This window comes from Taudactylus pleione, unplaced genomic scaffold, assembly GCF_031769625.1.
Source record: "Taudactylus pleione unplaced genomic scaffold, aTauple2 ptg000139l, whole genome shotgun sequence".
Lineage (NCBI taxonomy): Eukaryota > Metazoa > Chordata > Amphibia > Anura > Myobatrachidae > Taudactylus > Taudactylus pleione.
The window spans coordinates 1236478-1262751 of NW_028284541.1; the positions used below are offsets into that span (position 1 = coordinate 1236478).

Sequence of the window (26274 nt, forward strand, 5' to 3'; positions counted from 1 at the left end):
GATTTGTGTAAACAGATTTTTATTCTTCCTGCTCCATACTTACCAACTCTGCTTTCACAATCTCCCTGAAATGCTTTTACATAAATAGGCAATTATGTCCTGCTCACACTGTTAATAAAAATGCAAAATACAAAGATCCATAGTTAAACCCTCCAAAAACTGAAATTGTATTGATCAAGAGGAAGTCTAGGCCAAACCACTTCTCAGTTACCAACCTAATTTCACTGGAGGCAGGGATGGACTGGGGCTCCACGCCAGCCCTGGCATGAATACCTGTGCACACGCCGTAGGTGCGCACGAAAAAGATGTGTGGCCTCGCCTGACGGGGATGTTTTGCCGCATGGGGACGTGGCCCGTCTCTCAGTATCCCGGCCGAGCAGTGTGCTGGGAGGTGGAACTGCTCGGCCAGGGTTTCAGTCTGGACCGGCTCTTCTGGCATTTGCTAGGTGGCCAGTCCGTCCTGACTGGAGGGACAGGGGGTTGAAGAAGCAGGGGGGAAATCGGTTGCATTTCATTTATCTATCATCCCATAAGGTCTAATACTGTAGCCACAGATATTGTGTTATAAAAAGAGCATCCAATCCACATTTACATTCTGTTAGTGAATTTGCGTCCCCACCTTGTCACGCAGCATAGCCGTCCCCACCTTATCCGACAGTTCCACAGCATAGCCGTCCCCGCAGTGTCCCACAGCATAGCCTCCATCACAGCATAGCAATCACCACCATACACTGATGAACTTGAGTGCTTGGTTTGCTTTGACAGAAACTACACCAAGATTCACCCTCCTGTCACGACCAGCAGCGGCTCCTACCCTCTTGGACAGGTGGGCATCCCATGCTGCAGTTTGAGAGGAGATAGTCCCGGGCCACAGCACCTGCAGAATGTATGTGGCAGGCCTCCGGGGACCATCGCATGTGCACAAGCAGCGGTGGGACCGTCTCATGCAAACAAACACCAGCTTCTAGGGACTGCATCAGCTGCAGCCCCCAGAAGCCAGGTAGGGCTGTTGGAAAGGCAGAGGAGTGATATCCTATGGGAAGCGCTCCAACCCCCCAGGACTGCCTGGCTGCTGTTTGATTAGCAGATAGTGCTTCCAATGGGGAGCCACTGCCAGTGAAGCCAGTGCTTAGACTCATTGGGGTACTGGTTTTTACTAGGGGGGCTCTGCAGCCCCTATGTAAAATCTGCCACTGGTCACGACACAACCCATAGTGGGAATGCCAATGTAGCTCTGCATTCATTCACTAACCTGCAATTAATTCATCCCAGTGGTTAAAGCTTAGATAGCTGAATTCATTTTTTTTTTTTTTTTTTTTACAATGGCATAGACCGGGTCTTTTACTGGCTATTGGCCCCATACTTTTTATTATAACTTTTAAAGTAATTGACATAATTTAGTGAAATGTGACACAGACACACCTCGGTCTATGAAAAACATGAGTAAATCGTAGCAAGTATTGAAAGTGTTCGCCATTAGCATCCAGGCCAGCTAGAACACGTCGCTCAAGGTGCACTAACCGTCCAGGTTTTAAGGATAGCCATACTTGAGCACAGGTGTCTTAATTAGTACCTCAGTTATTTTGATTTAACCATCTGTGCTCAGCCATGGATATCACTGAAACCTGGACTGTTAAGGCCCCCATACATCAGCAATTGTGCAATTTGCAATCGCTTGTGTATAAAAATCTTTCCCTTGTAGAAATACCCCAATCGATTGAAAAAGGGAAAGATTTTTTTACACAAGCGATTGCAAATTGCACAATTGCTGCAATCAATTGCTGATGTATGGGGGCCTAAAGTGTGTCTTGAGGACTGAGGTTGGGAAACACTGCTCTGTGGTAATTTACCACGCCCCCTCTAGTTGCTGGCCACACCCCTTAAGCATGGTCCCCTACCACTGCATTCCCTTGGTGGGACCTTCATTCTGGTACCGATTTTAAGAATAGAATTTATTTGGTTTTATACATTTCTTCTCTACATAACTATGTAGCCTGAGCACAGCTAACTGAGCGAATGGAGTAACAAGATAATGTGGGCTTCTGACATGGGATCACAAGAAGATAGTAGGGAAAGGAGAGTGACTGATGGTTTTGGAACCATATTATGGTTAGTGCACTCACAATGATGACTTAAACATTTATTCAATTTTATTTGGGGGTACAATGACCATAAAATCTGAAAATATGAATCTCTCTTTCAGGTCTTCAGCTGCTGGACGTGTTAACAAAATTAAGGTACATATAAAAGTCATTTGAAGTATTTAGTGTGTTTTATAATTTATCTTCCTGTGAGTGTGTTCTGGTGGCCAAGAAGATCTGCTGATAAACCTGCTCCCGTATTTTACGTAATGAGAGGCTTATAGGATTGTGCAACTTCTTTACTTGACAAAATGGAACGTATATTTGTCAGATTTTTGCTAATTTATCTCTGTTATAATAGACAGTGATGCTTTAATTATTTGGGACAGGGGATGGTTTGTCAAATGTATTTTGAATGTTTGAACTATAATCAGTTTATCATATATGTTGTATGGTGCAGGGTAAGCACACATTTGTCACATGAGACCAGTGGCGGCTCCAGGGGTGGTGCTGCAGCACAGTCCAAAATTAAAATAGGTGAGTGGGGGCCAGTGCTGGGCGGCGGCGAAGCGTCGGGTGCGTTAACAAGCCCATAGGCTTCTATAGAGTAACGCCAGGTTTTTCTGGCATTACCCTCTGCACTGATAATAGGGTGGCCGGGGCTTAGGACATACGGAAACGCGGTAAAAACCCCGAAAACGGGGGTTGTACCGCATTTTTCCTTTAGTACATCCCGCCCTTTATCTCCACCCACTTTCTCTCTCCCAAGGCTTAGTACATAGACCCCATAATTTTTATCATAAATCTGATATATTGAGCTAAAATGGGGTAACCATTACTGACTGCTCACTTGCCTTATTGCTTTTTATACCAGAGATCAGGAGGATGAGGACCTGCTAGTACAAGCGTATGTGTTTGAAGAAGCCAAGTCTGAGGACGATGAAGATCTTCTTAAAATATATGGAGGGATTGATATGAACAATCACCAAGAGGTTTACACTACGCTCTTTAATAAAGTAAGTGTTTCTCTGCAAAGGCGGAGACCCAGGGCCGGTGCTACCATTAGGCAGTTGCCGAGGGCACTTCTGGGGCCATCTGGTACAAAAATGAAGGCTGTTTCCTTATTCTACTCAACGCTGGTATTGGCACATAGCTGTCGGGCAGCGCATGGCAGAGAGCTGAGCATTGAGCAGCTGTATCTGTGATCTGTTTTTGGTAGGGATGAGCTTTGCTTAGGGCACCTAGAAACCTTGCATTGGCCCCGGGGTAATCTTTCACAAGTGGAACTACAGCCCTCCCGGTGACTTGTGATATTTACTTACCTACGAGCGCATCTAGATGGATTCCCCAAGAATTACTATGGGGCTGATTTGAGTCTCACGCTAATGCGAGCGCTTTAGCGTCTCCTGCCGTAGTCGCATCTTTGACTTTATGCTAATGCTAGCTCTTCCCCTGGTGTACAAGCGTGCGTCTGACTGTGCAAGGACTGACACGCCCACTTTGAGCATCTTTAGACGCTGCAATACCTTTTGGTGCGCCTTTAGAGCAGCCATCGGTTGCACCGTTGAAGTTTGTACCCGCCCTATGCAGATTTTCCATCTGTGTGTGGCTTCCAATGTGAGCGATTTTAAGCATCTGTATACGCAGACACACCCATAAGATGGACCATATCTGTGCATCTGAATAGCCACCACCCAGGATTGCCAAGCACATTTCTCTGTGCGTGTGTCTGAAATCGGGACGCACGCACACACAAAAAAAACACAACTAGCATGTGACTCCAAATCCGGCCCTGTGAGATCTCTATAGTAGACAAAATCTGACTAAGGGGCCTATTCATTAACACACAAAATTCTCTGGAGGTAATTAGGTTTAGAACTCGCATGGAGTTCTACCTAGTTATCGGAGGAATTCATCATTCCTCCTCTCCATAAGTGTCCATTCTGAAAAGCAGTCATTTTTGCGATGACAGCTTTTCGGGAAATGGATAGTTATCCCTGTCTACACTAACTTACCGCAGCTGGAATTACATCCGTAAAAGCAGCGCATGCGCAGCACTGCTTACAGCTGCGGTAATTCTGTACCCCCCTCCTCTCACCTGTCCCCAACTTACCTGGCCGCTGCAGCCGCCTCCGGTTCTGTATGCTATGCTGATACGGTGTTCTCCAAGCAGGGCACAGTAAAGTTTAGAAAAAAAAAATGTTTTGTTTTTTTCTAAACTTTACTGTATTCTGCCGGGAGAACACAGTGTCAGCACAGCAGACGGAGCCTGAGAAGCAACTGGAGTGACGGATGGAGCCGGCGGAGGACCTGCCCAGCTGACCTCTGGTAAGTATAACCTGCTATATGCCACCTGACAGTGGCAGATAGTAACACCATCAAATTCCGAAAATACATAATTTTCAGAATTTTATGAATGGCCTAATTTCTACATCCCCATACTAATGTACTAATGTATGGGGAGTGTGGAAATTAACTTTAAAAACGTTATTTTAGTGTTGATGAATAGGCCCCTAAGTAACTTGCCTAATAATTTTGTTCATTTCTTTTGTAAAATGATGGTGTATTATTTTCTGGTCATATTTTGCAGGTAAGCGCTTCGCCATTATCGGTCCAGCTGCTTTCCATTTTGCAGGGTCTTCTGCACTTCGATATCTCACATTCTTCCAGTCCCTTACTCTGGGAGGCCTTGGAATTGCTGGTGAATCGAGCTGTATTGCTTGCAGATGACTGTACGTAATATGTTACATCCACGCTTTCTTGCCCCGTAATATAACGTTTATGCAATTGTGTACTGTATTATAGCAGAAGAACTTTTCTTTTACACGTGTGTCCACATAGACCTATCCTCAAATCACGCCAGATATCCCTGCTTGGCGCTCCAGTCTTTGCATCTTTTTCCTTTAAAATATGTGACTTTATACCAATTATTGCGACAAAAATACTTGTTATAAGTACTTATTACACTATTAGTGAAGTAAGATGCAAACTACAGGAAGAAGTACGTATTCTGGGTAAAACGACTGATGACCTATAGGCAGTGGCGTCACTTACCTTAAATGCACCCAGTGCGGTGGTTGGTCCGGGGTACATGTTCTCGCGTGCCGGAGGAAGGGGGCGTGGCTTCATCCCACGAAGCCACACCCACGTATGTTTTGCACTCTTGCTCACGCCCCCCGTCCTCTGCAATCAGTGGGCAGGGGAGAGGCTAGGGGCTGCTGTGCTGCTGCGCTGAGTAATCTTCCCAGCTCAGCGCAGCAGCAACTACTGGACAGCCAACAGCCTCTCCCTTGCATCCGGGCTGCAGCTGCTCAGAACAGCTCTGCTATTTTGGTGTCACCCCCTCAGATGGTGTCACCCGGTGCGGCCCGCACCCACCTTGTGACGCCAGTGCCTATAGGAGTGACTCACGTCAAGCATCATTATTTCTAATATGGTACTTTTATTTATACCAAATCCTTTGTGACAAAACAATGCTTCTAAGTACAATACTTAGTGTACTAAGCAGCCAATATTTACTATTAGCCAGTAATATTTTGGGGGAAAAGTACTTAAACACAAATATCAATGTCCGTGGCAGAGCATCGTATTCATGCCAGGCATCTCGCACCATATGGCGCAAAAAGGATAGATGTATGAGGATACCTCTATATTAAGCATGAGCAGTTGTGAAGTGTTAAGGCCCCTATACACTGTGCGATTTGCAAACTATCCAATCTCATTTGCGATTTCCCTTGAATTCCTGAACTCTCCCGGTCAAACGATATTGTTCCCACACACGGAACGATTGTCCAAACGATATAGATGGGTGGTAAATGACTGCAGATCGTGAACGATATATATAGTTTGTAGCAAACAACCTCACGATGCTGGAATTTAAATTATGGGAGGAGAAGTGACAACATATCGTCCATCGCAATGTTCATCATGCACACACCTGAAACGATGTGTGCCAAATCGTGAAAGATAGGTCGATATCTTTCTGCAGGTTCAATTGACGACTATGTACGACGGCGGGGACGCGCATTGTCATCGTGATCATCCCCACACACGGCACTTTTTACACGATTAGTCGTTCCAATCGATCGAAAACGGCCAAATCGTATAAAAAATTTCAGTGTATGGGGGCCTTTAAACCCATAGGTGTATTTCTAATTGGGCTGCCTATACCGTACAGTATATTTACCTTGTGTTGACAAGCGGGTCCCTACTCCTCCAGCGCCATCTTCCCAGTGACCTATTCGGGAAGATGGCACCGCACAGTGAAAGACTTTGGCAAAGATGCAGGGCTGCTCAGATGAGGCCATTAATAAACCCCCTAGTTAGACCATTACTGTCCTACTTGTGTTGATTTTATTGATTGAATTGATTCATAGAACTATTCCAAGATCATATTTAAAAGAGGTTTATATTGTTCTATCAGTGCTGATAAGCCTGCTCTGTACAGTTTATTGGCTTTATTATTTTAATTAGTATTTTCCATATCATTTTTATCAAGTAATGTCTTTTTGTTGGCATATATCTGAATGGCATTTCTTTGTTGACCTGCTCCTCACAATTTCCCTGGTAGTTTTCTTGGGTATATTATACGAGCTATAATTTTTGCAAATCTTCTTACAATTTTTCATTTTTCTGGTAGGTAAAGGTAATACCCTTGAGGAGGTCATGGATAGGCTCTTAATATCCAAGAAGCACGAAAGCAAACAGAAGACCAAAGACAGAAATGTTGAGAAAGCAAATAAAAGTATACAAACAGACAAGCCCAAGGATGAATCTTGTAAAGAGGACATGATTAGCAAATCACCAGGTCCTCAGATAGATGAACATAGAAAATGCTTCCAGGAGTTATCAGTTGCTCAACCAGTTACAACAACTTTTGAAAAGACTTCCCCACCTGTTACTGTATCAGGTTCTCCATTGTCTGCTGTTGGAACACAGTCTACACCATCTCCCCCTCCACCACCACCTCCTCTCCCCTCTACTGGGTTGTCTCCTCCTCTTCTCCCTGCCATGGGTGGATTTCCCTCTCCTCCTCCACTCCCAGGTGTAGTGTTTTCACCACCGCCTCCTCCCCCACTTCCAGGAATGGGTGGCTTTGCACCGCCTCCTCCCCCACTTCCAGGGATGAGTGGCTTTCCACTTCCTCCTCCCCTTCCAGGGATGGGGGGATTGCCACCACCACCACCACCTCCTCCCCTTCCAGGGATGGGGGGATTTCCACCACCACCTCCTCCTCTTCCAGGGATGGGAGGATTCCCACCACCTCCTCCACCCCTTACAGGTGTGGGGGGATTGCTGCCACCACCACCACCTCCTCCTCCCGGCATGGGTGGCCCACCTCCACCACCTTTTCCTGGGATGAGACCACCCCCAGGAGGCTTTAATGAAGAAATTGTCGTTGCACGTGTGGATCATTCTTTGGGTTACACAAGACAACCTTGCTTCAAAGTCAATAGGCCATCATTGAAAATGAAAAAACTGAACTGGCAGAAACTGCCCCCTAATGTTGCGAAAGGTATGTCTCATCCCATGAATGTCTTAATATACCATAGGGTTTCAATGATTGTCAAATCCAAATTGTTCGTTTACCTGCCATGTACCCTCCCACCCAAAAATCCATTATTGAGAGAGTTCAAGAATCAGAAATTTTTAAAAAAGTAATTCATTAGTTGGCATGTACTCAGTACCGACCTAATCCTTCTTTCCTGATGCAGTGTTGGACCAAAAATTGCCATTGCTTGCAGGGAATTAAATGTGTTTATTTGCCTGTATGTCGAGTTACACTGCTTGCAATTGGGATGTAGTAGTAGACCGATGGTCTACATGCCGCTGGTCTATATCTCGACAACCCGGGGGGAGGTTAGGGTTAGGCACCCCCCGGGAGGGTTAGGTTTAGGGTGTGGTAAGGGGTGATTAGGGTTAGGTACCCCTGGGGGGAGGTTAGGGTTAGGCACTAGCGGGGAACATTAGGGTTAGGCACCACTAAGGGATGGTTATTCGGGGGGAGAGGGGTAGGGATAGGGTACTTACCTTCCCTGTCGGGATCTTCTCCCTTTGGGCTGCCGGCGTCGGGATATGAAGCCGCCGGGACTTCATACCCATTCCTTGCTATGTGTACGCTTGGTTTTCTACTAGTCATCATCATGCAGGCTTGCACCTGCCTTATATTTGGTGCAGATTATATGCTTAGGAACGGGTGGATTTATGCTTCTGCCCACTTTTGCCTAGCCCACAGTTATGGCAACACGCGCTCCATGAACTTTGCCTACATGAGAACGCCATGTAACGCCTTTTCAGACGTAAGTGTTGATGCAGTCGAAATACATCAGCGCTGCCTGTGCTTCTGGAGAGAACATGTGAGACAGGCAGCGTTCAACTCTTCATCAGGGCACAAGTGTCTCCTCCTAAAGTTACTGTGAAGAGCACTGCACAACAATTTAATAAGGAGAGGAAGGCCAGTCCTATTGTAGGGGGAAGATATTGTTTGCCAGAATGTAGTTTATGGCTAGAGATGAGTGAAATTATAGGGGAGTAGAGCTTTGTGCCAGATTAGGCCATTTAACAGAGGTGCAACGTTCCGGTGAAACAATCTTCATGCTTCACTTTACTGTACTTCACCATTGCACAAATGTTGTTCAGAGGTGCACGCAGCGTCGATGCCCAATGCTAGCGGGCGCTATTTACAGTCTGCGCATGCGTCCCAATGGTTACCGCTGGGAGGCACAGAACAAATTTGGAAGCAGAGGCAATTTCAGTGGGCGTGTCTGCGTGGTAACTGGGGGCAGCTAGCCAGACACTGGCACGTTTCAGACAGCGATTAGCACTGCAGCCAGTGAGCATTTCTGTACGAATAAAATTGCCTGCTGCGTTAGCAGAAGAACGCAGTTGCACTGTGGCCAAGGATGCCTTGTGGCTTCAATAGCGGCACCTCCTGAATCAGGCTATGTACAATATTTGTAAATTAGCACTTTACAGAATGAATAGAGCTGGATCAATGACTGTCAATTTAATTCTGATTGTATTGTTCTGTGAATTAGGATTAGCAACATTTAAGGCAGGGGTAGGCCATAAGTGGCCCTCCAGCTGTTGTTAAACTACAAATCCCACCATGCATTGCAGCAGTTTTAGCATGACCAAATAGCAAGACTGGCAGGGCATGTTGGGATGTGTAGTTCTACAACAGCTGGGGGGCCGCTAATTGCCCACCCCTAATTTAAGGCCTTATTCCACCATAGAAACATTCTAAATTTTGCAGCCTTGTGCTTAATGAGGTGAGTATATAGTTATATAACATTATTGTTTCTGCATACAGCAATTTCGTATGTTTGTCTGGGAATGAGAGGGTCAGCTGTGCCCCAATTTCTTTGCTCTCTGCTTTCAGATGGCCAGTCTATGTGGGCTGCTACAACCCCCCACGAGGAAACTGTAGAACCCAACTACTCCAGCATTGAGCAGCTGTTTTGCCTCCCGCAAACTGTAGATAAAACTAAAGATACAACACCAATAAAGAAGCCGCCTAAAGAGGTAAAGAGGCTGTCCACGGGAACCAGAACCGCGAACACTGTATTTACCTAGAGCTTTAATTTTTCTATTAACTTTTTATTGTTTTTGTTTTGTTTTTGTAAACAGATTTCATTTTTAGATGCCAAGAAAAACCTCAACTTAAATATATTTTTGAAGCAGTTCAGATCGTAAGTTGCTCACTCAGTGATGGTCGCTCTTCTTGTTCCTTACTTCTATTAGAATATCTTCAGTCAGATTCACTATGACCTAAATTGAGAACCATGTCTTTGCTGGCTGCCAACATATTCATCGAAATCCCAAATGCCCTATTTCATTATAAACCTTTCACTTTATTTTCCAGCTAGTCCGGTTCAAATACTATTCTGTATCTGTATTAACTATTATTGGCTATTATATTGGCTATTACTAATAATAAACCTAATGAAACAGAAAAAAAAAACTGGGTGGGGATGTTTCTAGAAAGGCATGGAAGGGGAGGGGATGGGAGGGGAGGGGATGTCCCCATTGCTGTATCTTATGCGAATATCATGTATCACAGTTTTATGGCCATTAAACCCTATAAATAATGTGTTCATGGGTATGGGATGTGGAATTTAATAATACATTTAGTATACCTACTACTCAGGAGTGAGAATTCCTGCCTCCATTAATAAAAACATCCATGAACATTTTTAAATATGGTAGTAGTGTTATTATCAAGAGTTATTTATATAATGCCTATATATGGGATACAGTCAAAATGGCGACGGCCGGAGGCCGTCTGTCTAAATACCGACGCGGGACTAAAGACAGGCGTCGAAATCCCGACGCCCATCTAAAGCCTGATGCCAAAATCTAGAGAGACGGCTTCACCAAACGAAGGTAAGCCGGGCAGTGTTAGCGCTTAGCCACGGGGGGGAAGGTTAGGGTTAGGCACCACCGGGGGGGGGGGGTTAGGGCTAGGCACCACTAAGGGAGGTTTAGGGGGGGGAGAGGGGAGGGTTAGGGTACTTACAAGCCCCAGTCGGGATTTTCAGTGTTCGGGCTTGCAGCGTCGGGATTTTGTCAGGCGGCTTCCCGGCCGTCTGCATTACATAGCCAATCCTTATATATTACATAGTGTCTTACACAGAATATTTTAATCATTCACATCATTCCCTGACACAGTGGAGCATACAATCTAATGTATAACCCCCTACATCTTTCACACACCCGGGTTCATTTTGTCAGAAGCCAAATAACCTACCAGTATGTTTTTGGAGTAGAATACACTTTCTAATTCCTATATATATTAGCGTAAATTGGGAGTCACTGACTTATTATGGTGAAATGGCGTCACTGGAAGCGACTTAGAAAGGCAAAATATTCTCAAGTTTAACTTGAGCATCTTGGGTTTGGGGTGACGGACACTTGGAATAACTTTTAGGAGCAGGAATTCTATTGTGGAACTTGATTCATACATAGCCAAAACAAAATTCATAATCTTCTATGCATACAGTACTTGCCAACTTTCCCGATTTAGACACAAGGGCACCGTCCTATTGCTCTGATCAGGACCGTTTTGACCCACAAGAAGGTTAAAGTGCCCATACATCAACTACCTCAAAAAACGATTCACAGATTATTTTATATTCCCCCCCCCCCCCCCCCCCAATTTAAAGATTCCCCAATCCACCAATTTGCGCCCATACATTAGATATTTTTCAGTGATTTTGCAGTTGATTTTCAGGAAAGACCGATCTGACATAATCATGAAAGGCCCAACGTTTTACTAGTAACGGTCTGCAAATTGGCTGATCATTACCATACACTAGCAACTTACAGCCCCGATTGGACTGTGAAATTCATCATGTTGGACAACCTTCACCAATTCCAATCACCTTTTGGTCAGAATCTGCGATCTGTGAACCCCATACATATGGGGCGTTTCTAGAGAGGAGGGGGACCGTGTGCAGTCTCCAATATGGTCCCCCTCCTCTTGGCCCGGCGGCCGGCAGCGCACTGAGCTGTGCACGGCCAGCGCCGGAGTTATAGACTCTGGGCACTAGAGTGTGCCCAGAGTCTATAGTGTATGCACAGGTCAACGGGAAAATGGCCGCAGCCGCCATTTTTCCTGTACTGCGCAAACTACGGGAAAATGGCAGCCGCCGCCATTTTCAAGACGTTTTACAGCGCCGCCCGCGCCGACGTGGGACTTCGGAGATTTAAGTAGTAATATGGGTGTGCGGTGTGTTCCCCGCACACCCTGCACCCATTATAGATACGCCCCTGCCATACATAACAGATTTTATTTTTTTTTACACAATCATCTGCAAAACGCAGAATTGGACCAGATTATTGCTGATGTATGGGGGCTTTTAGCTGGGCAACATCTCCTCTTCCCCAATGCTCTGCATCCCGCACGCAGAGAGCAGTGAACAATTTTTTGGAGGGAAATATGGGGCACCATGCTGTGCATGCAACTGTGAAGACAACCCCTCTGTGACGCCACATTGCCCCCGCGAATATGACCTTTTCTAAGCTATGAGGCAGCAAAAAGAGACGATGGATTTGGCAAGATAGGTGTTTACGCATTGCATTTCAGTGGTACATTGTTCTATGCACACCAGAATGTGTTCCCAGTAGTGTGTGTATGTATATGTTTATTGTTTTCGCTGCTGGGAACAAACCAAGTTATGTAACATCTGGATGTGACCTTTCTTTCAGCCCCAATGAAGATATAATTGGCCTGATTGAGAAAGGGGATCGCACGAAGTTTGACATTGAAATACTGAAACAGTTCCTCAAGCTACTTCCGGAGAAACATGAGGTGATCACTTGTACTAACTGAAGAACTCTTCCATATATTCTACTGTAAGCTAACAGTCCCTGTTGTAAGTGCTGCAAGTTATAACTTCTAATTCTGGCCCAGAAGGTACCTACATCGAATTAGAAGTGTAACCTGATCCTGGCAAAAAGTCAGTTGTGTTATATCCAAGACGCTGTGTCCGATATCAGCGCAAATTCATATTTGTAAAATTATATGAATGTATTTTTATTTTCCTGCTGTCTTTCTGTTTTGGCATACTGGTGTTTTTTTATTTTATTTTTACTATGATGCCAAAGTTAATAAAATGTGAAATGCTATACTGTATGTTATAAGTACAGAAATGCAATGTATATGTGTTGGAAATGGTGTGTACAACCTGGTGTTCTAGCAGAGTTGAGTACAGACCAGCGGGTATATAAAGAACGCAGAAAAACTAGTCCAGTGGAACTTAGTCAGAACTTGTGGTTTATTGTGAAGAACCGTACTCACTGTTACATATTTTTTGTCCAAAACACGTAGCGGAACGGGGTCAGGCAGCTCAATAGCCAGAGGCTGTCTCATGTACTGCGGCAGTGGCGCAGGCGCAAGAGCAGCGGTATTAAGCGGTTACTGGTCTCAGGAGTCTGTCTTCCTTTTATCACTCATACACATTGAAGCAAGATGGCGCCGCGCATGGTAAAGGAACAGAAGTGTCCCTTGAGGAGCCATCATGTTGGAGACCGCTGTCCACTTTTAATTTATATACAGATGTAGAATTGTGAAGGAGCTGTGCTTGTAGCCCCTAGTATCCGTGATGACACACATGGTCCTCGTGGTGGAATTCCAGACACAACACAATCAGTACGGTCCACGTAAGGCCCACACTGATGGTGGTTTGTAATTCTCCTGCAAACAGATGCTATTGCTTATTACATGCATAACCCAATGTACATGTTATATCCCACCACCCATAACGCTGCTTATTGTGTCCCATTACTTCCTTTGCCTTTTTGATTTTTAGGTGGAAAATCTTAAAGCTTTCCAAGAAGATAAATCCAAGTTATCAAATGCTGACCAATTTTATTTGCTGCTCCTAGGTGTTCCCAAGTGAGTGAATGTATACCATTACATATTAATATTTATTTTGTGTTGTCCCATACAGTAGATGGCTACAGCACCTGATCAGACCATTGTATTTGGCAATACAATACCTGCTTGGTTATTCCTAACCATTTAGCCACAGTCATAAGTGTAATTGCAAAGAGCCCCTCAAATGGCTGAGGTCCAAACCAGTAGTATCAACAGGACAATTGACTGCACACGTTGCCAGTAAGCCAATGTCCGGACACGTGTGCTGATGGTAGCTATTGGTTACTCTGATATTCCATCCTGCCATACTAGATCTATTGTGATCTGTCCCAATCCCATCAGACTTTGATTGTTTAAGATGAGGCCAACTGTGTAATCCATATCATTACTAAGTTGACCAACCAGACCTTCATGTGTGGTCCGTGTTACAAAGCTCGCAGTTAAGCCTTGAAAAGTAATCGTTGAGAATTTTGTTTTGCTTTTTAAAACTTTTTAACGTGAGCTATTCTAATGGAGCTAAGAATGATGGGATAAACAAATTTATATTCTAGACAGCTCTCAAAGATGATTGGCTGATTTACAGGCATTACTTTACTATAAATGTCTCGATGGCTGGAAGTGCCGCCACAATAACAGTCCTGGTACGCAGAATACAGCGAGAACAGAGCTAGCGACCATAGCCCTGGCCTAGCAACTGAGAGAGAGGCATAGTCTTCTGCTTGTACTATTAAAGTGAGAGATATAGATATATATAATACACAAACTAATTTCTTATGGCTAAAATTTCCCATCTTATCCTCCCAATGCCACAGCTATCAGCTTCGGATTGAATGTATGCTGGCTTGTGAAGAAACTAGTCTCTTGCTAGAAATGCTGCAGCCAAAAGCAGATGTCGTCAGCACAGCGTGTGATGGTAATGATAGAGCAAGTTTTCTTTGTCTTGTGGGGCAGGGGGAGATCTAGTTATTGTATATGGAACTAAATGTGCATGGAAATACTGTTGTAGAGTTGCTACAGATCCAATGTGTTGTTATCTTCCTAGATATCCTCTCCAGCCATAGGCTTCCACTGTTCTGTCAACTTGTCCTGAAAGTTGGGAACTTTTTGAACTATGTAAGTATCCGGAATACTGAATGTGTTGCTAATAGGTCTGTGTTGCATATTGCTGTTATATAGGAAACTGGAAGCAGCTCCACTGGTGGCCGGACTATCGTGCAGTGTACAGGGGTGGTGCTAGGGTGTTCGACGTCCCCCTGCAAACTATAAACTTGCACCAATATAATTTATAAAGGGAAAGCATGTGCGTAAAAGGGGTGTGGTCTCACAAGAAAAGGGCGTGGCCACACAATAGTACCCCCAATTCAAATTACGCCATGCAGTAGCGCAATCTTATTCACTTTACAAACCACTTAGTGCCTGATTCACATTACACCACAGTGTCCATTATTCACGTTACGGCTCACAGTAGTTCCCCTTATACACCATGCCCACGGTAGTTCCCCTTATACACCATGCCCACGGTAGTTCCCCTTATACACCATGCCCACGGTAGTTCCCCTTATACACCATGCCCACGGTAGTTCCCCTTATACACCATGCCCACGGTAGTTCCCCTTATACACCATGCCCACGGTAGTGACCCTTATACACCATGCCCACGGTAGTGACCCTTATACACCATGCCCACGGTAGTGACCCTTATACACCATGCCCACGGTAGTGACCCTTATACACCATGCCCACGGTAGTGACCCTTATACACCATGCCCACGGTAGTGACCCTTATACACCATGCCCACTGTTCTAGTGGCCCTTATTCATAATGCTCATGGAACTGGTGGCCCTTATACGCAATGCTCACTGTAGTAGTGCCCCTTATACGCAATGCTCACTGTAGTAGTGCCCCTTATACGCAATGCTCACTGTAGTAGTGCCCCTTATACGCAATGCTCACTGTAGTAGTGCCCCTTATACACCATGCCCACGGTAGTAGTGCCCCTTATACACCATGCCCACGGTAGTAGTGCCCCTTATACACCATGCCCACGGTAGAAGTGCCCCTTATACACCATGCCCACGGTAGAAGTGCCCCTTATACACCATGCCCACGGTAGAAGTGCCCCTTATACACCATGCCCACGGTAGAAGTGCCCCTTATACACCATGCCCACGGTAGAAGTGCCCCTTATACACCATGCCCACGGTAGAAGTGCCCCTTATACACCATGCCCACGGTAGAAGTGCCCCTTATACACCATGCCCACGGTAGAAGTGCCCCTTATACACCATGCCCACCATGGTGTATAAGGGGCACCCTTATACACCATGCCCACGGTAGAAGTGCCCCTTATACACCATGCCCACGGTAGAAGTGCCCCTTATACACCATGCCCACGGTAGAAGTGCCCCTTATACACCATGCCCACGGTAGAAGTGCCCCTTATACACCATGCCCACGGTAGTGACCCTTATACACCATGCCCACGGTAGTGACCCTTATACACCATGCCCACTGTTCTAGTGGCCCTTATTCATAATGCTCATGGAACTGGTGGCCCTTATACGCAATGCTCACTGTAGTAGTGCCCCTTATACGCAATGCTCACTGTAGAAGTGCCCCTTATACACCATGCCCACGGTAGAAGTGCCCCTTATACACCATGCCCACGGTAGAAGTGCCCCTTATACACCATGCCCACGGTAGAAGTGCCCCTTATACACCATGCCCACGGTAGAAGTGCCCCTTATACACCATGCCCACGGTAGAAGTGCCCCTTATACACCATGCCCACGGTAGAAGTGCCCCTTATACACCATGCCCACGGTAGAAGTGCCCCTTATACACCATGCCCACGGTAGAAGTGCCCCTTATACACCATGCCCACGGTAGTGACCCTTATACACCATGCCCACTGTTCTAGTGGCCCTTATTCATAATGCTCATGGAACTGGTGGCCCTTATACGCAATGCTCACTGTAGTAGTGCCCCTTATACGCAATGCTCACTGTAGTAGTGCCCCTTATACACCATGCCCATGGTAGTGACCCTTATACACCATGCCCACAGTAGTAGTGCCCCTTATACACCATGCCCACGGTAGAAGTGCCCCTTATACACCATGCCCACGGTAGAAGTGCCCCTTATACACCATGCCCACGGTAGAAGTGCCCCTTATACACCATGCCCACGGTAGAAGTGCCCCTTATACACCATGCCCACGGTAGAAGTGCCCCTTATACACCATGCCCACGGTAGAAGTGCCCCTTATACACCATGCCCACGGTAGAAGTGCCCCTTATACACCATGCCCACGGTAGTGACCCTTATTCATAATGCTCATGGAACTGGTGGCCCTTATACGCAATGCTCACTGTAGTAGTGCCCCTTATACGCAATGCTCACTGTAGTAGTGCCCCTTATACACCATGCCCACGGTAGTAGTGCCCCTTATACACCATGCCCACGGTAGTAGTGCCCCTTATACACCATGCCCACGGTAGAAGTGCCCCTTATACACCATGCCCACGGTAGAAGTGCCCCTTATACACCATGCCCACGGTAGAAGTGCCCCTTATACACCATGCCCACGGTAGTAGTGGCCCTTATACACCGCGCCCACGGTAGTAGTGGCCCTTATACACCGCGCCCACGGTAGTAGTGGCCCTTATACACCGCGCACACGGTAGTAGTGCCCCTTATACACACAATGCCCACGGTAGAAGGCCCCCTTATGCAATGCCCACGGTAGATGGCCCCCTTATGCAATGCCCACGGTAGAAGGCCCCCTTATGCAATGCCCACAGGAGTGAGGCTCCCCCCTTAGGAGTGTGCTTCAGCTTTCAGCAGCAAGGAAAGGTAACAAAATCTCAGCGGGTGCATGGCAAATGGAGAAGGCGTTGGCGCCTACCTGTTGCACAGGGCCCGCTTCTCAAATTGCCCCAGCCCTGGCAGTATGGTACAATGTGTTTAGTATTCCTTGCCAATACACTTCACTATCTGAAATTACAAATGTCAGAGTATGGTACTTATGGGGGGCATGACCAAGCTTATGGGGGTGTGGCCATGGCCCCTTGTGATTGTCAGGTCTCTCATAAGAATTCTAGGCCTCTTGACAAATTTGGTTCCTCTGCCCCTGTCTTCTAGATAGAGGAGAATGAAAAATGGCATGACCTAATTCTACATTGATATTCGTTGAAAAGTGCACAATGAAATGATTATTAGGTGTACTTGCAGCCCCCCCCACCCAGATACTTTTTGAATCAGAACAATTTGTATAAACACCTCCTTGCACCACCAACACCCTGACCCCCATTTCAAAACAAATTCAGCACTTATGTTATGTAGGGTGAACTGACTATCTGGCACCAAGCACTGACTCTCAACAAAGCCGGATTAAGACTTCATGGTGCTCTAGGCACGACACACTGGCATGATACATATGTATATTCCCCAACTGTTCCAATTTCCTTGGGACCGTTCCAATTTGAGGGGACAGTGCTGCCATCAGGACCTTCATGCCTATTTGTGGGGGGTAAGGGGAGGAAGTGACCCAACAGGAAAGAGAGATTGGTCCTTAGGGTAGTGACAAAAGGAGGTGGCCCAGAAGAGCGTGAGAGACTTATGCTGGGTACACACTGAGCGATATAGTGGGCGTTCAGTCGATTTAATCACAAGCTCGTCAACGGGTGTATACCCTCAATATGTCTGTGAACGATGTCGTTCAGACATATCGCGTCAGCTGTGCAGCACAGCAGATGAGTGATATATCTGCAGATGTATTGGTGCATCTGGCTGTGTGTACAGGCGATCTGCTGACTGCCCGTTCGCTTGCTGCAGACACTGACTGCACTGCTGAGCGGGCAAATTCAAATGCCCGTCTAGATGTGATGTCAGGACACGTTGAGCAGCCAATCGGTAAGTGTGTATACTTACATGAATCGGCCGCTCTGTTAATTTGATGGCCAGTCGGCCTAGTGTGTACCCAGCTTAAGTAAGAGAGGCAGCCCAGGGGAAGGTGAGAGACAGAGCTTGTCTTATCCTATTCGTTCTAGGCAAGCTATGTAGTCCCAGTCACGCCTCCCAGCTCACACTGCGACAGCAGCATCATTAGAAGATGTCCATGACTCGAAAAGCTGCAAGGAGCTTGGCCTGTGATGTCACTATGTAATTGAATTGTGTTGGTGGTAATCGGTTGATGATGACGCTGATCAAAGCAACTGCCAAATCCGGTACCACTGAGCCACCACCTCCCTCTGTGACATCATCACACGGGGTGGGGCCTCAGTGCTGTATGAGCCTCAGGGAGGTGACACGTGCTTTGAGCTGAACCATGCTGAGCAGGGCCCCTGACCTTCTGGGCTCCCAGATGTGTCTCCCCACTCATATCTACCCCTGTGGACAAGCCTGGTAGCCACATTATCTTGGAGAAGTGGCTTCCTTCCTTTGGCAGACCCGTATACCCTCCCACTCACAGCGTCCCTAATTGTGCCTTCTGCTATATAAGCAGTACAAAACCTTTACTTTGTTTAATACTAGTGATATTAAATATGCCACAAAGTAAAGAATATGTGAAAACACTGTGGCATGAGAGATGATGGCATGTCCCTCGGTTCTGGGGTCCCTCTATACGGGTGTCTGCAGATCCCTACTGTATGGTGGCAATGACATCAACTTTTACCTATGTCAGGATACATGTAGGTGCTTGATTAGTGCCACAGTGAGGATGAACCTAGCGCAAGTACTGTATAAATCAAGCGTTCATGTCTATGGGCTCTTTCTCTCTAAATATGCATTTCACATACAAGGTAGTGTAATAAACTAAATGTACTTGGCCACTAGTGGATCATGTTTCCGACCTGACTACATTTATGTCTTTAATTATCCTTTAGGGAAGTCACACAGGAAATGCCAATGGATTCAAAATAGGCACTTTACTGAAACTGACGGAGACCAAAGCCAATCAAACGCGTATAACGCTTCTGCACCATATCCTAGAGGTAACGGTGTTCTGCATCCTTCTTAGAAAGCGTTAGCTGAGTGATGTCCTCCTAGTACTAGTATTACTGTTCAGTCCAAGTGGAAACTGTAATACAGTATGTTTACCAGACCATATATTTTACATATGTTCTTTATTTGCTGCTGTTGCAGGAAATTGAATTGAATCACACCGATCTACTTGAGCTTCCAAATGACCTAGAGAAAGTGGCGGCAGCCGCTGGGTAAGACGAGTAGGATTCCATAAGTATCCCCAGCTGGTGCAACCAGTTTGGTATGGCCAATCATTCCTTTGTGTGATAATCTAACCTCTAATTTAATATACAAGAAGGGTGAAAAACACAGAGCAGCACAGTCACTGTATAAGGGTACAAAGGCAAGTACTTTTATACAGGACATAAATAACTTCTTGCTATCTAATGGAAGTGGGTGCATTTTTATTTGTTATATATATACTAGCTTATCACTGGATCGAGGGGCATCTCCTCTCCCTCCTACACGTAACCACACATCGGCTTTCTGGGGAGTTATCGTAAAATCACTTTGAATCCGCTCTTATAGGGGAATTCAATATGGAGCGAAAACTCAGTTTTTGCGTTAATTTCGCACCTATGACATCATTATCGCAGGTTTTAGTTTTACACCGTATTCAGTTTCAAAGACTTTTCGCAGGTTCAAAAAGTCTTTGATAAAAAACGGGGATAACTTTTCTCCATTGAATAGGTGTCGAAAAAAAGTGCAGAATTGGGGTTTAGGGGTGCAGGCTTAAAAAAAATAGCCTGCACCCCTGGGAATGACATTTTAAAAATAACTGTCAAAAAAAAAAATAGGGACACCCCAAAAATTTTTAAAAAAAATTGGGATGGAAAAAAAAAAAAATGGGAAAAAATTGTTTAACAATAGGGAAATAGGTTCAGGGCTATTCTGCAAGTATGCGGCAGGTGTATTCTAGAATAGATAGTGGCAGGTGCACAGTTGCAGAATTTGAAAAAAATTACTTTAGGGACATGAAAATGGGTACTAGCATATTTTTATGTACCCCAAATTTGATGGGACCACTTAAAAAAACGAAAAAAATAACCTAAGTGCTCTTCTGCAACACTTCTTCAATGTCGGGAAAAAAACACCTGCCGCAGCTATTTAAATCCCTGACTTTCATTTGCAAGCAAAAACGGGGGTACCCATAGTGATCCCCCATGTATTTACAACTTTAGGGGGCTCCTACAAATTTTTCCAGGACATATTTGTAGTTTATCGCAAATCCCACTTCGCCAGGTCCCGTTTTCGGAGATTTTATATTGAATACGGGGATAAAGCGGGCGCGCGCCCGATACTTTATCCCAGAAAACTCTCCGATGTGGAGCGAAAAGTCCAGCACGGACTTTTCGCTCCCATATTGAATACCCCTATTAGGGCGAGATGTATCAGAGTGGGAGCAAATTTGCACCTTGGTAAAACCTTGTTGGACTACAGGTGGGCAGTTTTTCAGAAGTGAGTTTTAAAAGTGATGTTGCCCATAGCAACCAATCAGATTCTAGCTATTATTTTCTAGAAGGTGCTAGTTATATGTTGAGTAGAATCTGATTGGTTGCTATGGGCAACATCACTTTAAAAACTCTCACTTTAGTAAATTTACCCCTTAGAGTGGGGAGGAAGTGGTGGTGTCCTAGCTAAACTCTAAATTGCATCACAGCGTGTATTGTCCAGGTGCAACATTGCTTTTTTTTTTCCACCTCTGATCCCAACAGTAAAAAAAAATAAAAATTAAATTAATTTTATTTAAAAGATTAATTTGCACCTGAATGATTTAAATTTTATCAGCCAATTCTCTGTCCCCTCATGCCAGCCCTTAGCCCATGTAACACACATGGGGTCTCATTCAGACCCGGTCGCAAGTGCCGATGCGCTCGCAACTGGGTCGATGGTCCCCACAGAGCATGCGCACGACGGAGCCGGCTCCGTCATGCGCGAGACCCGGCTAGCGACGGGCGCTCCGTCGCTAGGGGTCTCGTAGCAGACGGGGCGAGCTGTCAATGTTGAGTGAAAGCTCACCCCGTTTGCTGGGCGGGCCGGGGGCGTGCCCGGCCAAACGGAGGAGTTCCAGTCGGAACGCTTGCCGTTTGGGGGCGGCCCCACTGACATCATTGATGATGTCAGTGGGGAACTTCCTGCTCAAACAGAGCAGGAAGTTCCCTGGGGCTTATGAGAGCCCAGACCCAACCTTAGGGTCTGGTCGTAAGTCGCGATGGTGATGACCATCGCGACCATCACCCTGATCGCAAGCTAAGCTGTGGGTGGTAACCCACAGCTTAGCTTGCGACCTGGAGGCAGCACTTCAAAACAAGAAGTGCCCGCCCTCATTCAGAGTGAGCGATCGCTTTTTGCGATCGACTCTGAATGAGGGCCATGGTACCTTGCTGTACCCCTAGAAATGGGTCAGTCGCAATTTTATTTCTATACCATTGCTACGAGCTTAGTTTTTTAAACCCAGTCGTGGCCATGCTTGCTTGGTGTCCAGAAACGCTGCTTGTACACTGGTTTTACGCCACTTGTCTTTTTCTGATACTGTGCATGAGTGTGCAATGAGGATATTTAATTCTGACTCCATTTCACCAGACCGTCTCTTCATTTTTTTTACAGTATAAATATAGAAAATATATACAGTGAAACAAGCGCCAATCAGAAAAGATTAAAAGACTTGCTAAGTAAAATTTCCAACTCGACAGATGATGTAAAGGAACAGTACGAAAAAGGTGTTCAGGTGAGTTTAAGAGACGCAATACAGGATGCCCATGTGGAAGGGTTAATATAAGTGATTGGACTGATCGGCTTGTGCAGGCGACGTGTCCTCAGGATTCTGCCTCCTCAGTTGAACTTGTTTATAATTCAGTGAAATGTTTCATATCAGATGAATGAAAAAACGTACGCACACTCGTCTTTCCGTCGTTTTCAGCTCGGGCAGGAACAGGACGTAGTAGGGGGGCTGCACTTCCCTAAGTTTCCTTTCAACTTACGAAGCTTCGTTTGGAAAATGGCACCACGCCGTTTCCCCGGCGATCTGCGCATGCGCAATAGACTCCGGGCACACTCTAGTGCCCAGAGTCTATTGATTCTGCGGTGGCCGGCCAGCCACATCAGTCGGCTGCCAGATGTGAGAGGAGGAGGCCCGTGACGGGGGATGCATATGGGCCCCCTTCTCTCTAAAGACGCCCCTGGTTGGTACTTTATCTCTCTTCAAGCTTTGTTATAACTCCCCCTACAGTGTCTTTAACTCATAAAGTGTTTTTGTGTCACAAGGCAAGCCGGCCCATGTAGAACCTGTAAGCCCTTTCAAACCCCAAACCGGTCTAAAGATCTACAGTAAAAAGGTAGACCATGTCTCGATAGACACCAGATGTTAGACAGTCAACAGGGACAAGAGGTCGACACGCTAAAGGACAACATGTAAGAAGGTTGACAGGTACAAATGGTCAACACAAATATGGTCAACACATGATTTTTTGTTTTGTTTTGTTAAATGCTTACCCCAACGGGGAGGGTTAGTGTTAGGCACTAGAAGGGACGGTTAGAGTCAGGCACCTACCCCGATGGTTGGGCTCCATGGGGAGGGTTAGGGTGAATATTAGAGTTAAAAAAAAAATGTCGACCATTTTCATGTCGATCTTTTGACCCCGTCGACCTATTGACTGTTAACATCTGTTGTCTATCCAGACCAGTGGTCAGGGAACAGGGGTAAATTACCCCACATGGGGTAAAAAGGAAATTCCTGGGGGTAATGGACGGACAGCCAGGCATGCATATGAATCATTCTGAATGATTTATATGCATGCCTGGCTGTGCCGAAGGGAGGCTCTAAGCCGGACGCTGGCTGAGATGTTATTAATAGCTGGCGCCCAGCTCCTTCCCTGCAGCGCCGAGTTAGCCGGAGGCTGGAGTTCTCTTCTGAACTCCAGCTTCCCGCTCTCTCCAAGCACACTATGGGAGAGACGTCATAGTTCCGAGGAGCAGCCGGGCGGATAGGACAACGGCGGATGCAGGTTCGGGGATTAAAGTAAGTGTTTTTTGGGGGGGGGGTTTATTGCACAAGCGGCTCTACAGGGGCATTATATGGGGGCACTACTACAGGGGCATTATATGGGGCACTACTACAGGGGCATAACTATGGGGGCACTACTACAGGGGCATTATATGGGGGCACTACTATATGATGTCCTTCCTTTCAAATCAAGGGGGTAACGTCGGCGTATCTAAATATATATTGGGCTAAAAGGAAAAAAAGTTCCCTGAACCCTGATCTTTACTGTAGATCTTTCAATCCACATCATTCGTATCAAACAGGGACACTCTTCCAGAAAAATGTTCTGGTTGTAGTTACTCTGCAGGCCTATCAATTGAGAGTTGCTTCTCCACAACCTATTCTTCTGGCCATCAGCAGGCCTTTCTGTAGCTGGCCTACAACAGATGACCGGGGGCCCACCACGTCTTCCATTAGGTCAATACGTTCTGCCTTCGAAACTCCTCTCCGGGATTATCTGCAAGTCTTTGCGCACAGGTGAGACATCCATTAACTTTGCTGTTAGGCTGGTTTGACATGTTGACAGCCTCCAGAGTCCATATAAATTTGCCTGAGAAGACCAGCAGGACTACATCAATTTGTTATGCTGCCTACGATACTCCGATAGGTGGCACAGACCACTTCTTGAAATGTTTAAACGATCACAGGGAATATGAGTTGCCAAATTGTCTAATGTCTACTAGATCGCCTCAGACATGCAACACGTCTGTCTACATAAGCTGTCTGTACACACTCCAAACCTTGAAATTTTGTTTGCATCCATCAAGGTAGCTGACTTTCAACCTCCGCTAGATATTTATTCTATAATATTCTTTTAACATAGTCCGCTTGCAACATTGTTTCCTGAGACGCGGGTTGGAAATTACTTTAATGCAGGAAAAACAATGTTGCAAAGCTGGATCAGCAAGTAGGCCTAGCTTTACATGCTTGGAGACATGATGTAAAATCTGTGTCATACTAAACCCTGTCCATAAAACCATATACAGATGTGTCCACATACATCTATCCTCCATGCGCCACACACAGCGCGGGAGTATCTGCCTGTTAAATGCTACGTTACAGGGTCAACGGCTGTGACACTGTAACGTAGCATTTAGCACGCAGATACACCCGCAGACACACAGAGAACATATCACTTTAATCAGATAGCTTGTGCTATCTATCCACATCACTGTGTGAATAAGCTGCATTTGAATGTAAAAAGTTGCACAAAAACGCTCTTATTTTTTGTTCTTCACTGATGAAAGAAACAAACATGTGAGCACCTGGTCTTTTGATTCACATCTCCTCCTGGACCCCAGTACACCCTCTCCTCGCCTCCCCTATAATCTGTCATAGGCTGCTCACTGCAGGGACAAGATTGCAGACACCTTGAGAAATGGGCAGAGACAGGAGGGGAAGTAATGTTTATGGTGTACAAGTGCAGGACAACCTTTTAGATAGGTGATGCTGGATCATCAGAATGATTCTCTCTCCTGTGATAATTTTAGGACTGCATTGACTCGCTGAAGGACCTGGTGCAACAGCTGGAAAATATTTCTCAAAAGAAGAAGAAGTTGGCAGATTATTTATGTGAGGATCCAACAAAACTGTCGCTAGAAGATACATTTAGTACCATGAAGTCGTTCAGGGACTTCTTTCTGAAAGCAAAAAAGGTTTGCAGTTTTAAAATAAGATTATACGTAAACCGTTATGTGTACACAACGCCGTGCTAAAAATTATTTCTACTTAGGACAATAAAGATCGAAAAGAACAGGCGGTTAAGGCTGAAAAAAGAAAAAAGCAACTTGAAGAAGATGAAGCAAAGAGACAGAAAGGAGAGAATGGAAAAATCAGTAAGTCACATTGGTAAACCTGCCATCCTGTTCTGCAGGTATACATCCGTTCCATGTGCTAAGAATGATTCTGGTCATTACACTGCCACAAACTCAGGACCTCATTCAGAGTCGGTCGTTGCGGCCGCACGGTTGTACGCAGCCGATGTTCGCTGAACTGCGCATGCGTAAAGTTCGCAATGCGCGTGCGCAAACTAGCTGTTATGATCAGAAATTTATCTCTTCTTGAACACAGCCAGGTCGTTAGTTTGAGTGACAGAATAAACATTGTGGGTGGTAACAGGGGAAGGTGCTTGAAAACAGGGGAGTGGAGATCTGAACGCAGGCGTGCCTAATTATGCGAACGGCGTTTAATGGGAGTGCATACGGATTATGGGAGTGCATAATTAACAAAGTAATGTCATGGCACATGTGACATGGGAGGTTTGTACACTGACTTGATCGTAGTGCTTAAGAGAGGGTATGGTCAACCTTAAGCTCTACGACCAGCTCCGATGGTTCCCGATGGTCGCGATTAATCCTCATATCCCAGGAGATGACGTGTGTTGTGATCGAGAAGGGGCGTGATGTAGTCTTACGACCGCTTCTTACCCTCGGTCGTTCAGCTAACGATCTCATCTTAGGACCGCAACTTGTGATCGCTTCGGTTGCATCTCCGGCCCCTTTCCCCTACGACCGTGCGGCCGCAACGACTGACTCTGAATGAGGTCCTCCGTCCCTGGTACAGTAGTTGTATATAGCGAAGGGTGAAAACTTTGCTCATGTCATTATGGATACTATGGAAGAGCTAATCCAGGGTCCGTGCATTCATTGGGCAATACTAGGCAGTAGCCTGTAACGCCAATGATTAGAAGCTGCCTAAAACACTTCCCGCAGCACCACTTACAGAGTGCTGGCCGCTGCAATGG

The 26274-nt window shown here is 45.8% G+C and overlaps 1 protein-coding gene across 6 annotated transcripts in view; it reads left to right on the plus strand.

The window, feature by feature from the left end:
- INF2 (inverted formin 2) overlaps positions 1-26274 on the plus strand; it is a 104761-nt gene that overhangs the window by 53429 nt on the left and 25058 nt on the right. For all 6 annotated transcript variants that reach the window (XM_088473688.1, XM_088473689.1, XM_088473690.1 and 3 more), the window contains 15 exons: positions 2204-2237; positions 2956-3097; positions 4672-4813; positions 6721-7596; positions 9463-9605; positions 9711-9772; positions 12291-12393; positions 13394-13479; positions 14274-14374; positions 14504-14574; positions 19351-19458; positions 19610-19680; positions 22097-22217; positions 25022-25186; positions 25264-25366. In XM_088473688.1, the coding sequence (XP_088329814.1) occupies positions 2204-2237; positions 2956-3097; positions 4672-4813; positions 6721-7596; positions 9463-9605; positions 9711-9772; positions 12291-12393; positions 13394-13479; positions 14274-14374; positions 14504-14574; positions 19351-19458; positions 19610-19680; positions 22097-22217; positions 25022-25186; positions 25264-25366 (2328 nt within the window). The remainder of the gene's footprint in view (positions 1-2203; positions 2238-2955; positions 3098-4671; positions 4814-6720; positions 7597-9462; positions 9606-9710; positions 9773-12290; positions 12394-13393; positions 13480-14273; positions 14375-14503; positions 14575-19350; positions 19459-19609; positions 19681-22096; positions 22218-25021; positions 25187-25263; positions 25367-26274) is intronic.